Source organism: Suricata suricatta, chromosome 8 (genome assembly GCF_006229205.1).
Source record: "Suricata suricatta isolate VVHF042 chromosome 8, meerkat_22Aug2017_6uvM2_HiC, whole genome shotgun sequence".
In the NCBI taxonomy this organism is placed as follows: Eukaryota; Metazoa; Chordata; class Mammalia; order Carnivora; family Herpestidae; genus Suricata; species Suricata suricatta.
The window spans coordinates 43,313,200-43,323,038 of record NC_043707.1 but is presented as its reverse complement, the minus strand read 5'-3'; the positions used below and the strand labels follow the sequence as shown (position 1 = coordinate 43,323,038).

General features: G+C 47.3%; 1 protein-coding gene across 1 annotated transcript; it reads left to right on the top strand.

The window, feature by feature from the left end:
* Window positions 1-1,436: 1,436 nt before the first annotated feature.
* Window positions 1,437-9,571, top strand: LOC115297828 (3 beta-hydroxysteroid dehydrogenase/Delta 5-->4-isomerase). Its single transcript, XM_029945958.1, has 4 exons — window positions 1,437-1,538; window positions 1,661-1,880; window positions 6,016-6,180; window positions 8,352-9,571. Exons 2-4 carry the CDS (start codon window positions 1,736-1,738, stop codon window positions 9,161-9,163), a joined length of 1,122 nt encoding a protein of 373 aa, XP_029801818.1. The 5' UTR covers window positions 1,437-1,538; window positions 1,661-1,735; the 3' UTR covers window positions 9,164-9,571.
* Window positions 9,572-9,839: the final 268 nt, after the last annotated feature.

The window sequence follows — 9,839 nt, the reverse complement described above, 5'->3', positions numbered from 1 at the left end:
GCTGTTTTCACCAGGACCATATGCTGGACCTCAAAACAAGTTTTCATAAATATCTAAGAATGAAAATCATACCACAGTAGTATTAAATTAGAAATCAATAAAAACAAAATATTTAGAAAATCCCCAATTTTAGAAATTAAACAACATACTTCAGAACAACTTACGTGTTAAAAAGGAAATCACAGATAAATTAGAAAATATTTTTCCCTGAATGATGATTAAAGACTAACCATCAAAATTGTTGTATGTGGCTAGTATGGTACTTAGCAGAGAAATTTATTGCTTTCAGTGACAATCGTCACACACACAAAGGGATAAAAATCAATAACACAGCTTTGACCTTAAGAACCTTGAAAGGCAAGAGTAAATTGAACCCAAAGCAAACAAAAGGAAGCAAATAAGTAAAATAAACTGATGAAATAGAAAAGCGACAAACAATAGATAATATTTAAGTGTATAATCAGGACCATAAAGACTTTAGGAGAAAAAATAAAGCATCGATTGAAACTAAAAATCAGAAAGTCATTGCTTCTGGGGTAGATTGTGGGAAGGGTGGAAGGTGGGAGTTGACTAGAAAGGGGCAAGAAAGAACTTTTTGAGGTGAAGGAAATGTTCTGTAGGTTTTCTTGGATAGTGGTAACAGCGGTGTTCATCATTGTCAAGGCTTTATTGAACTGACACTTAAGATCTGGACATTTTCATGCATGTAAATTACACCTCAACTTTTCAAAGTAGAGAAAAGGCAATGCCTTGAGGAGCTTATGGTGGGTGTACTTGGGCAACTCTGGGGCACAGGCTTCAAAAGCATCTATAGTATCTTGACTTTAGGACTCTGCTAAGAGTGGTTTTGCAATCAAAACGTCCCTAAGACCCACTGTGGCCGAAGCTCCAAACCCCTGTTCTTATTATCCAGACCACAGGACTGTACAGTTATCCCTAGATGGCTCCCCTTCAGTGGTGAGCTTCCTCCATAAACCCAGAGCTCTCCGAGGGGAAATCGAAATTGAGGTCCTGGCCATGTGGGAGTGGAAAGAAAGTCACTTCCCATAGAACTCACTGTCTGGAGCTGCTGCCAATGCAAATGTCTAGACTTTGCAAGACAGTAACATTTCAAATGGCACTCTGAGAGAGGAGACAATGGACTACAATAGATTTTCTCCCCCCATGTATTTGCAGCACAAGGCAAAAATGCCCATTGTTCTGGCAGATCTCTTCTCCGCGATTAAATCCACAGATTGTGGATTCCAGACAGCTGGCACGGACAATCAGATCTCTTGTTACAGAGAGGACCAAGCCTTTATCGTGCAGTGGCCCTGAAGCTTGCTTCCGGTGCCTTGGAAGAATGAGAGCTATGTTAAAGGTCAGCAGTTTTTAGGGAGGAGGGACCCTGCAGGAGGCATGAGCCACGGGTATGTGGTAAGAGCTCAAGGTAAAGAGGCTGGGCCAGAAACAAGACTGCATAAAACTCAAATCCTGCCTTTGGGACTTAAGAAGACCAGAACCCAGGCTCTTTCCACTGGCTTCCAACAATCAAACAGGTTAGAGCTTTCCCATTTTCTTTCAACTATTCCTGGGCATGGGAGTTCTGCAGAAATAAAGTGGAGGGAACAAAATTGTTTTTGTGAACCTGTAACTACTTGACCTCTCTTTCTTCCTCCAGGGTCCCGCTGTACACTAATCTGCTCCCCAGTTTTTCTGATTCTTGGAGAGTGCTTCTTGGTACCCAGGTTTGACCATGTCTGGGTGGAGCTGCCTTGTTACAGGGGCAGGAGGGTTTCTGGGTCAGAGGATCGTTCAATTGTTGGTGAAGGAGAAGGAGCTACAGGAGATCCGGGCGCTGGACAAAGTCTTCAGACCAGAAGTACGGGAGGAATTTTCTAGTAAGTGAACTTGAGTTCGAGGGTGGGTAGCTCCATCTTGACCCCTGGGTAGGTATGTCAACAACTATGTCAACTGGGTAGGACAGTTATAACCAAATCACGGCTAATCCTGGGTCCAAAGTCATCAGAAGGGACTGCACAGGTGGTGCAGTGTAAGACCTACAACGCTATGGGCAGACTGGGTCTGACCTGATCCAGAACTAGAACCGATGACCGTGGGTCAGCCACTTTGGCCTCTAGGTCTCTTTTCTTCTCATTTATAAAAGCACATTATCAGTTCTCTCCTTAATCAACAACCCTTTGATGTTCTGAAGATTTCAGACTTTGCAACATCTACCACGGGCAAAGATTGTCCTGGTCCTTCTGTTGTTTCATTTAGCATCTTCAGTGAAGGTGAAAGAAAGGGCAGTGAAGGTGAAGCTGAGAGTGTGTGTGTGCATGTGTGTGTGTGTCTGTGTGTATGTGTGAGAGAGACAGAGACAGATACAGAGACACAGAGAGACAGAGAGGGAGAGAGGTGGGGAGAATACGCAGCGGACAGCAAGGGAGCCAGAGACAGACTGCCAGGCTCCAGAGTGTGGATTCCCTGTACATCTCTTTTAACCGTTGGTCTCTGCTCATCACCACAAAAAAAGCGGCTGCAGAATTTGCTGGAGCCCTCGCCGCTCTGCTCTTTTCCCAGATTGCTGCCCCTCGTGCAAATGCAAAAGCTAGATGTGTAAGACCTGTTTCACCTCAGCCCCACTCCCAAATCCTCAAAACATCCCTGTGAGGGAGGTAGGAAAGGTTGGGTGTCACCCAACAGGACAATAAGGAAATGGAGGGGCACGAAGGAAGAGAGACTTGCTGAGGCCCTCGGACTAACCGACGGCAGGGCTCCAGCAGGACCTTCCCGCAGAGGGCCCAGTCCTATGGCGCTAGGGCTGCCTCTAGGCAAAGTGAGACTTCAGTCTCTCCCATTTCCCCCACTGTGCACCCCCAAACCAGTTCCCTGTCCCCCTCCCCGCCCTCCCAGACAGTGCTTGTCACTCTCCTCGTCTCTCCCGTGCTCTGAATGTCTCAAATGTCTCATTTCCTCTCCTCTCGGCTCAGCGGTGTCTCTGATGAACACACATGTACATGTACGGTCAGCATGGACCATCTGTAACCCTCGTGTCTCAGCAATACTGACCGTCTGACAGCTGATGTCCTGAACAGGCAATGTTCAACCTAGAAAAGCAAAGTGGTTTCCCAGTGTGACAAGTCAGGTGGTGTCCAGGATGGGCACGGGCCTCTTCGAAGATCCTGGTGGAGAAGCCCTACAGTGGTTTTCCTGTGCCAGGCATTGACTCAGGGTTCTACGCGCGTCCACTTGTTTGCGCCTCGTGACATCCCTGGGGGATAGGTTATATTGTCCTCCTCTTCAAAGATGAGAAAGTAGAGGTGCGTGGGTGGCTCAGTTGGTTGAGCTTCTGACTCTGGTGTCAGCTCAGGTCGTGATCCCACGGTCTCATGGTTTTGAGCCTCCACTTTGTACTCTGTGCTACCAGCACAGAACCTGCTTGGGATGGTCTCTCTCACCCTCTCTCTTTGCTCCTCCCCACTCCCACAGTCTCTGTCTCTCTCAGAATAAATAAATAAATTAAAAAAAAAAAAGATGAGAAAGCAGGCACAGAAAGGCATCTTTTTGTGTGTCCAGGCAGCAATAACAGTATATCATAGACTGGGTGGCTTAAACCCGTCAGAAATTTATTTCTCACAGTTCCGGGGCTAGAAGTCCAAGAGCAAAGCAGGGTGACGTTCTGGTCATGGCTCATGGTCTGTTTCATCTTGCCGCATTGTCACATGTACGGAGGGTGAGGGCTTTCTCTGGCTCTGGGATCTCTTTTATAAGAATACTGATCCTCTTCATGCGGGTTAAACCCTCATGACCTGATCGCCTTCCAAAGGCCCCATCTCCTCACACCATCACAGCATCAGGATACCAACACATGAATGTGAGGGCACACAAACATTCAGACCACAGCAAAGGTTAAGGTGTTCAAGGTTCCACAGCTGAACAATGGCAACGCTGAAACGGAACCCAGGATGCCTAGCCCCAGCGGCTGTGCTTTTTTAACCACTGGTTTGTCCAGTAGTTTCTCTTTGGGTCTCCCTACAACCCAGCCCACACCGCATAAGCAGACTTCTATATTAAGGCTACGCAAAATACTTTGCAAGTCCACGGAGCCTCAGAGAGGGCGGGAGCTGTGCCCCTACCACCCGCACAGCCGCAGTGCCCTCTGCTGGTCCGTCTGCGCCCCTCCAAGCTAATAGGGGAAGAGGCCTTTCCCCTCCAGGCTCTGGGCTTCTCCCCGCTCAAAGTATCAGTGCCGCTAAAGTCAGCAGCAAAGAAGAGACAGAGGAAAGGAGGCGGGAAGGCCAAGGTGGAGACACAAAATTCCTACTGATCTCCTGCAGCTTTTCCTCTACCTTTCTTCTACTTCGGGGCGCCTTGGAGTTGTCTGAAAAGGGACGTTGGTTGGGGGTGGGGGGAGGACAGAGTAAATTTGGCAGAGGCTTAAGCAGAGCAGATGGTTCTTTAGGTTGTAACCCAGGAAGGAATTTTCTCAGCCCTGAATTTCTCACTCTGAATTTCTCTCTCACTGTTCTCTGATCTCCATTGCCAATTTCAGTTGAATTGTCTTATCCTTTAAATACATATATACATACACAGATTTATCCTTAATCTGCCTCAGAAAAGAAAAGTGCTAATCCTGCCCATGGGCGACAGGGGAAACAGAGCAAAGCTCGAAGGCAGGGGGCAAGCTGGAGTCTTCACTAGAAGTGTGACTTAGACCTGCCCCTTAACGTGTCTCAGCCTCAGTTTCCCTCCTGTATAGTGGACATCAGAATACTATGTCATGAGAGAGCTGGGAAGGAAAAGATCAGACAGCTGTGCAAGTTGTGGACAAAGGAGATAGCCCAAAGTGTGGGGAACTTCCCCAACCTGTGTGTAACACCATGTTTATCCCATGGGCTAGGTGAGCTGATGATGTCACTGGTAGTACCACCTCCTGAGGGTTTCAGAGGTGCCAAGGACCTCGAGGCTGTATCCACTGCCCTTGGCTACATGGTCAGAACTCTGGTCCCTTGGCGGCTGACTCATTTTCACAATGATATCTGCTTTAGATGGAATCTGACAAGGCATTCCTCCCTGTCAATGGCTCCACTATCCTCCTGATCACCTAAGCAGGAACTACTCAGGCTAACAGGGACCCTACCAAAATCTCTTCCTCTTAACCTCTCTCCAGTAAGAACCAGGACCTGTCCAGGTAAGGTCTGGAAGGTCCAGCCTGGTATCTCTCCCTGTCCCTGCTCTCTCTGTGGGTCCATCTCATCTGAAGTTTGGTGCACACATTCTGATGAACCTCTCTACTGCCCTGTTCTCTTTTAGATGCACCACACCAATACATTTTATATACGGCAGCCGGGGTTAGCTTCCTACACCAGCTCTGTTTGTTTCTCTTCCTGTTCCAAACCTGTACGTGACGCCTTATTCCCTACAGAACTAAATTCAAGTTCTTTCCTTGTAAGAGGAGCAGTGGATATAAATCCATTCTCCATAATCACCCTACTTCTCTTAATGAATTTTATGAATTTCCCATGAATCCCTCGTTTTTAAAGTTTTTTACTGTTTTATTTATTTTTGAGAGAGAGAGACACCATGTGAACAGGGGAGGGTCAGAGAGAAAGGGAGACACAGAATCAGAAGACAGACTCCAGGTTCTGAGCTGTCAGCACAGAGCCCGACATGGGGCTCAAACTCACGAACCACAAGATCAGAGCCGAAGTCAGACGCTTAACCGACTGAGCCACCCAGGCACCCCATCCCATGAATCTTTTTAATAATTTTTGTCCCAGGCCCACTTGACCCCTCACTGCTCAAATTCCTTTTTTTTTAATAAAATGGGGTGAAAACAAGCCATTTGCTCTTTCCCAATAAATGCTACACATCCTGATTCCTGTGCGTTTACTTGTTCCTCCCATGGATTTGCCCCTTATCCCCGCTGTCCCCTCACTGTCCCTGTCCTTCAAGGCCTGGGTAAATGCCACCTTTATCAGGAAACTTCCCGATCCAAAAAGCCTTCCAATGTCCTGCTTCATGTCCACGCAGAGCTTCAGAGCAAGATCAAGCTGACCATGCTGGAAGGAGACATTCTGGACGAGCAGTACCTGAAGAGAGCCTGCCAGGGCACCTCTGTTGTCATTCACGCCGCCTCTGTCATTGACGTCACAGGTGAAATTAGCCGAGAAACCATCATGAAAGTCAATCTGAAAGGTACAGTACCTCAGGGAGGATATGGAATGAGGTGGGCAAAGAGGCTCCGAGAACAGGAGAGGAGGGGAGGAGAAGCCCCCATCCCTGAGCTCAGCCTGTGCCAACTGCTTTTTCTTATCACCACTGAGAGATGCGAGGCTGTTATCCCCAGACTTCTAGAGGAGGAAGCCCGGGTGGAGAAGGGTCGAGTAACTCGTCAGGCCCCCTGAGTAGGAGAACTAGAATCTAAACCACACCTGAGTGTCTCCAAAGGCCACGAAAGCTCTTTTCACTGCAGCTCTAATCAAGCATCGGTTCCATTCCAACCATCAACTCGTGCTCTCCAACCACCTCCTGCCTCCCCTGGGCTAGAATCAGACCTTACCAGTGCCTCCTTGGTCCTCATCTTAGCCCTTCTGTGTGCCTCTAAGCTGGTGGTCACCCAGTAAGGCTGAGAACTAAGAGCTCTGTGATATGAAGAGCCCCCCAGGTCCGTTATGAGCGATGGGCCTTAGCTCTGGGCTAAGATCCCTTCAGGCAGGTCTCCTGTGCAAGATCACCAAGCATAATGAGAATATCTAGCACCTTCCTGCTCAGAGACCCAGCAAAACAAGTTCACAGCAGTCTGACAGGACAGAATTACCCAGCACTGTCTTAATGGGAACAGCTTCCCCTTATCCATAATGGCCTTCTTCAGCTCACTGCTGGGTGTCCCGTTCAAGAGTAGTTTCTAGCCAGGTGCCCAAAGTACACCCTCCTTAGAGCCTCATCCCTTAAATGCCTGGCTGGTGGCTCTTTCTGAATTATGGCTTTCCAATCTACTTTAAAACTAGACACACTTGTTTAAGGGATTAGCTTAAATCTCGTATTAGCCTGGCATGTAATATCATCCTTTGATCCCTGGAGGCAGTCTGTCTAGGGCTACAGCACCCCAATCCCCAGTCCTATCTGACTTCCATGCCCTGCTCTACAAAGTTACGCATTAGTCTATTCAGCTGCTCCTCTTCTAAAGCAATTCATTGCTTTAGGATAGCACAATCTCAAAAATGACCCTTTCTCTTCTACTTAGCCACACCCTCACCACTTCCACACAGCAAGGAGGGTACTAGATTAACCAACTTTCCCTTTTTAGCCCCTCTCTCCTAACTCCTGCTCTCCAGGGCTCCCAACAAGAAGGGATTTGAAATCCCTGAGAAGCGTTAGAAGCATCAGCAAATTAAAACCAATGTCACTCCCAGGTTTAGAAAATACTTCACAGGAATGGTAATTTCCCCCTCAGCCTATAGATTTGAGTTTCTTTAATGAGACCATGTCTCTAGAAAATCAAATTGCACAAAGACTTTAAAATGGGTTTTTTTAATACCAAAGAAAGAAAGAAAGAAAGAAAGAAAGAAAGAAAGAAAGAAAGAAAGAAAGAAAGAAAGAAAGAAAGAAAGAAAGAAAGAAAGAAAGAAAGAAAGAAAGAAAGAAAGAAAGAAAGAAAGAAAGAAAGGAAAAGAAAAACAATGTTTTGCCAGGGAAATTCCTTCCTTATGGGGAAGGTGCTCTGCGTCACCTCCCCAGGCCAAAGAGATTCTGCAAGATCCTCCTGTTACAGCTACTAACCACCAGAGGGCACACTCCTCTTTCCCGTCCTCCACCCGGCTGACCAGAGGAAGCCCGGCTCAGAAATGCTAAGTAAAAGGAAGGTTTATCACGTCCATGGGTAAAAGGAATCACAGCCAGAATTAGGATTGGCCTTTGGAGGGAACACTCCGTCAAGATTAGGTAAAATGCTAGTCCATATGCTGAGAGTATGGCCTTTTAATAATGTTATATTTAAAATAACCTGTTTTTAATGAGGTGGGAGAGATAAGTGACAATTTTTGTAATGTCTTTACTCAGCAAAATATAAAATGGCAACCTTCTGTCCTTTTCCAAAATTAAAAAGGTACACACACGGGTCCAGGAAATCTAAAAGCCTAGAAATCTTTGTTGTCCAGAACCCAAATGTCGGTTTCTTTCCCTTTTTGCATTTTTTGCATCTTATCTATGGCTATAGCATGGTCAAATCTTAGCCAGAGACCCAGAGGGGTGCACTCCTGATCTACAACAACTACCCCACTTGTCGGGTACGGGGTGGACGCGGTCTGTGGGCACCACTGGCTGTTTGGATTAATTGTTGATACTGACTGCGTGTTCCCCATGGGCAGGTACCCAGCTCCTTTTGGAAGTCTGTGCCCAGGCTAGTGTGCCAATCTTCATCTATACCAGTACCATAGAGGTGGCTGGGCCCAACTCCTACAGGGAGATCATCCAGAATGGCCAGGAAGACGACCATCTCGAATCCACATGGACCAGTCCATATCCATACAGCAAAAGGCTTGCGGAGAAGGCTGTGCTGGCTGCTAATGGGTGGGCTCTTCAAAATGGTGGCACCTTGCACACTTGTGCCTTAAGGCCCATGTATATCTATGGGGAAGGAAGCATATTCCTTTATGGCCATATATACCAGGCTCTGAAGAACAATGGTGTCCTGAAACAAAACAGCAAGTTCTCCCTAGTCAACCCTGTCTATGTTGGCAATGTGGCCTGGGCTCACATTCTGGCCTTGAGGGCCCTCCAGGACCCCAAGAAGGCCCCCAGCATTGGAGGACAGTTCTATTATATCTCGGATGACACGCCTCATCAAAGCTACGATAACCTCAATTACGCTCTGAGCAAAGAATGGGGCATCGCCCTTGAATCCAGAATGAGTCTTCCCCTATGTCTGCAGTACTGGCTTGGCTTCTTGCTGGAAACAGTGAGTTTCCTGCTCCGTCCAATTTACAAATACCAACCCCCCTTCACCCGCCACATGGTCACATTGTTAAATAGTGTGTTTACCTTCTCCTATAAGAAAGCTCAGCGGGATCTGGGGTATGAGCCGCTCTTCAGCTGGGAGGAAGCCAAGCAGAAAACCGTGGAGTGGATTGGGTCAATAGTGAAAGAGTATAAGGAGACCCTAAAAGCAAAGACTCACTGATTTGGGGGTGCCAGGGATGTAGATGTAGGTGGTGTTGGGAGATGTCTATCAGGCTCTCCCACTCTGGCTTCACACAAAAACAAGGGCACAAGCCCAGGGCCTACTGCCTCCTGTTTACAAAATGCCCGCCTTCCTTTACAAGATGGTAAACCTTCCCAGTCCCCAGCCCAACCAGAAGTGTCTGTCCTCCCCACACTGCAGAGGACAGACAAGGAGATTTGCCGTGGCTGCTGGTACTCAAGTCTCTGCTGCCGACTCTGAGCTCTCCGGGCCTCTTTGACTGAAGAGTTTTCCCTATAGGTTCTATTTCCTTTGTCATGTGTGAGACATTCCTTATCTTTTAAAAATTCCTATTCCTACACACAGCCCAATGAAAAGAGTAATAAATGCTTTAATGCATAATCTGAAGGACACTGTGGTTAACACGAACACACACCTTCCTCCTTTCCCTTCCATTTCCGGTATCATCACCTCCTATTTAGAAAAGTAGCATGGAGCTGAGGTGGGAAGAAGTGTTCGGAAAGGGGGGGGGAATTAAGATCAACTAAGCACCCACTGTTTCAGGTCTTAATCCCTCTCCGGAAACCTACGAGGTAGGGATTAGCACTTCCTTTTATCTGTAAGGAAACCCGGTCACCAACTGCAGAGCAACCAGTCCATGTAACCCAGATAGACT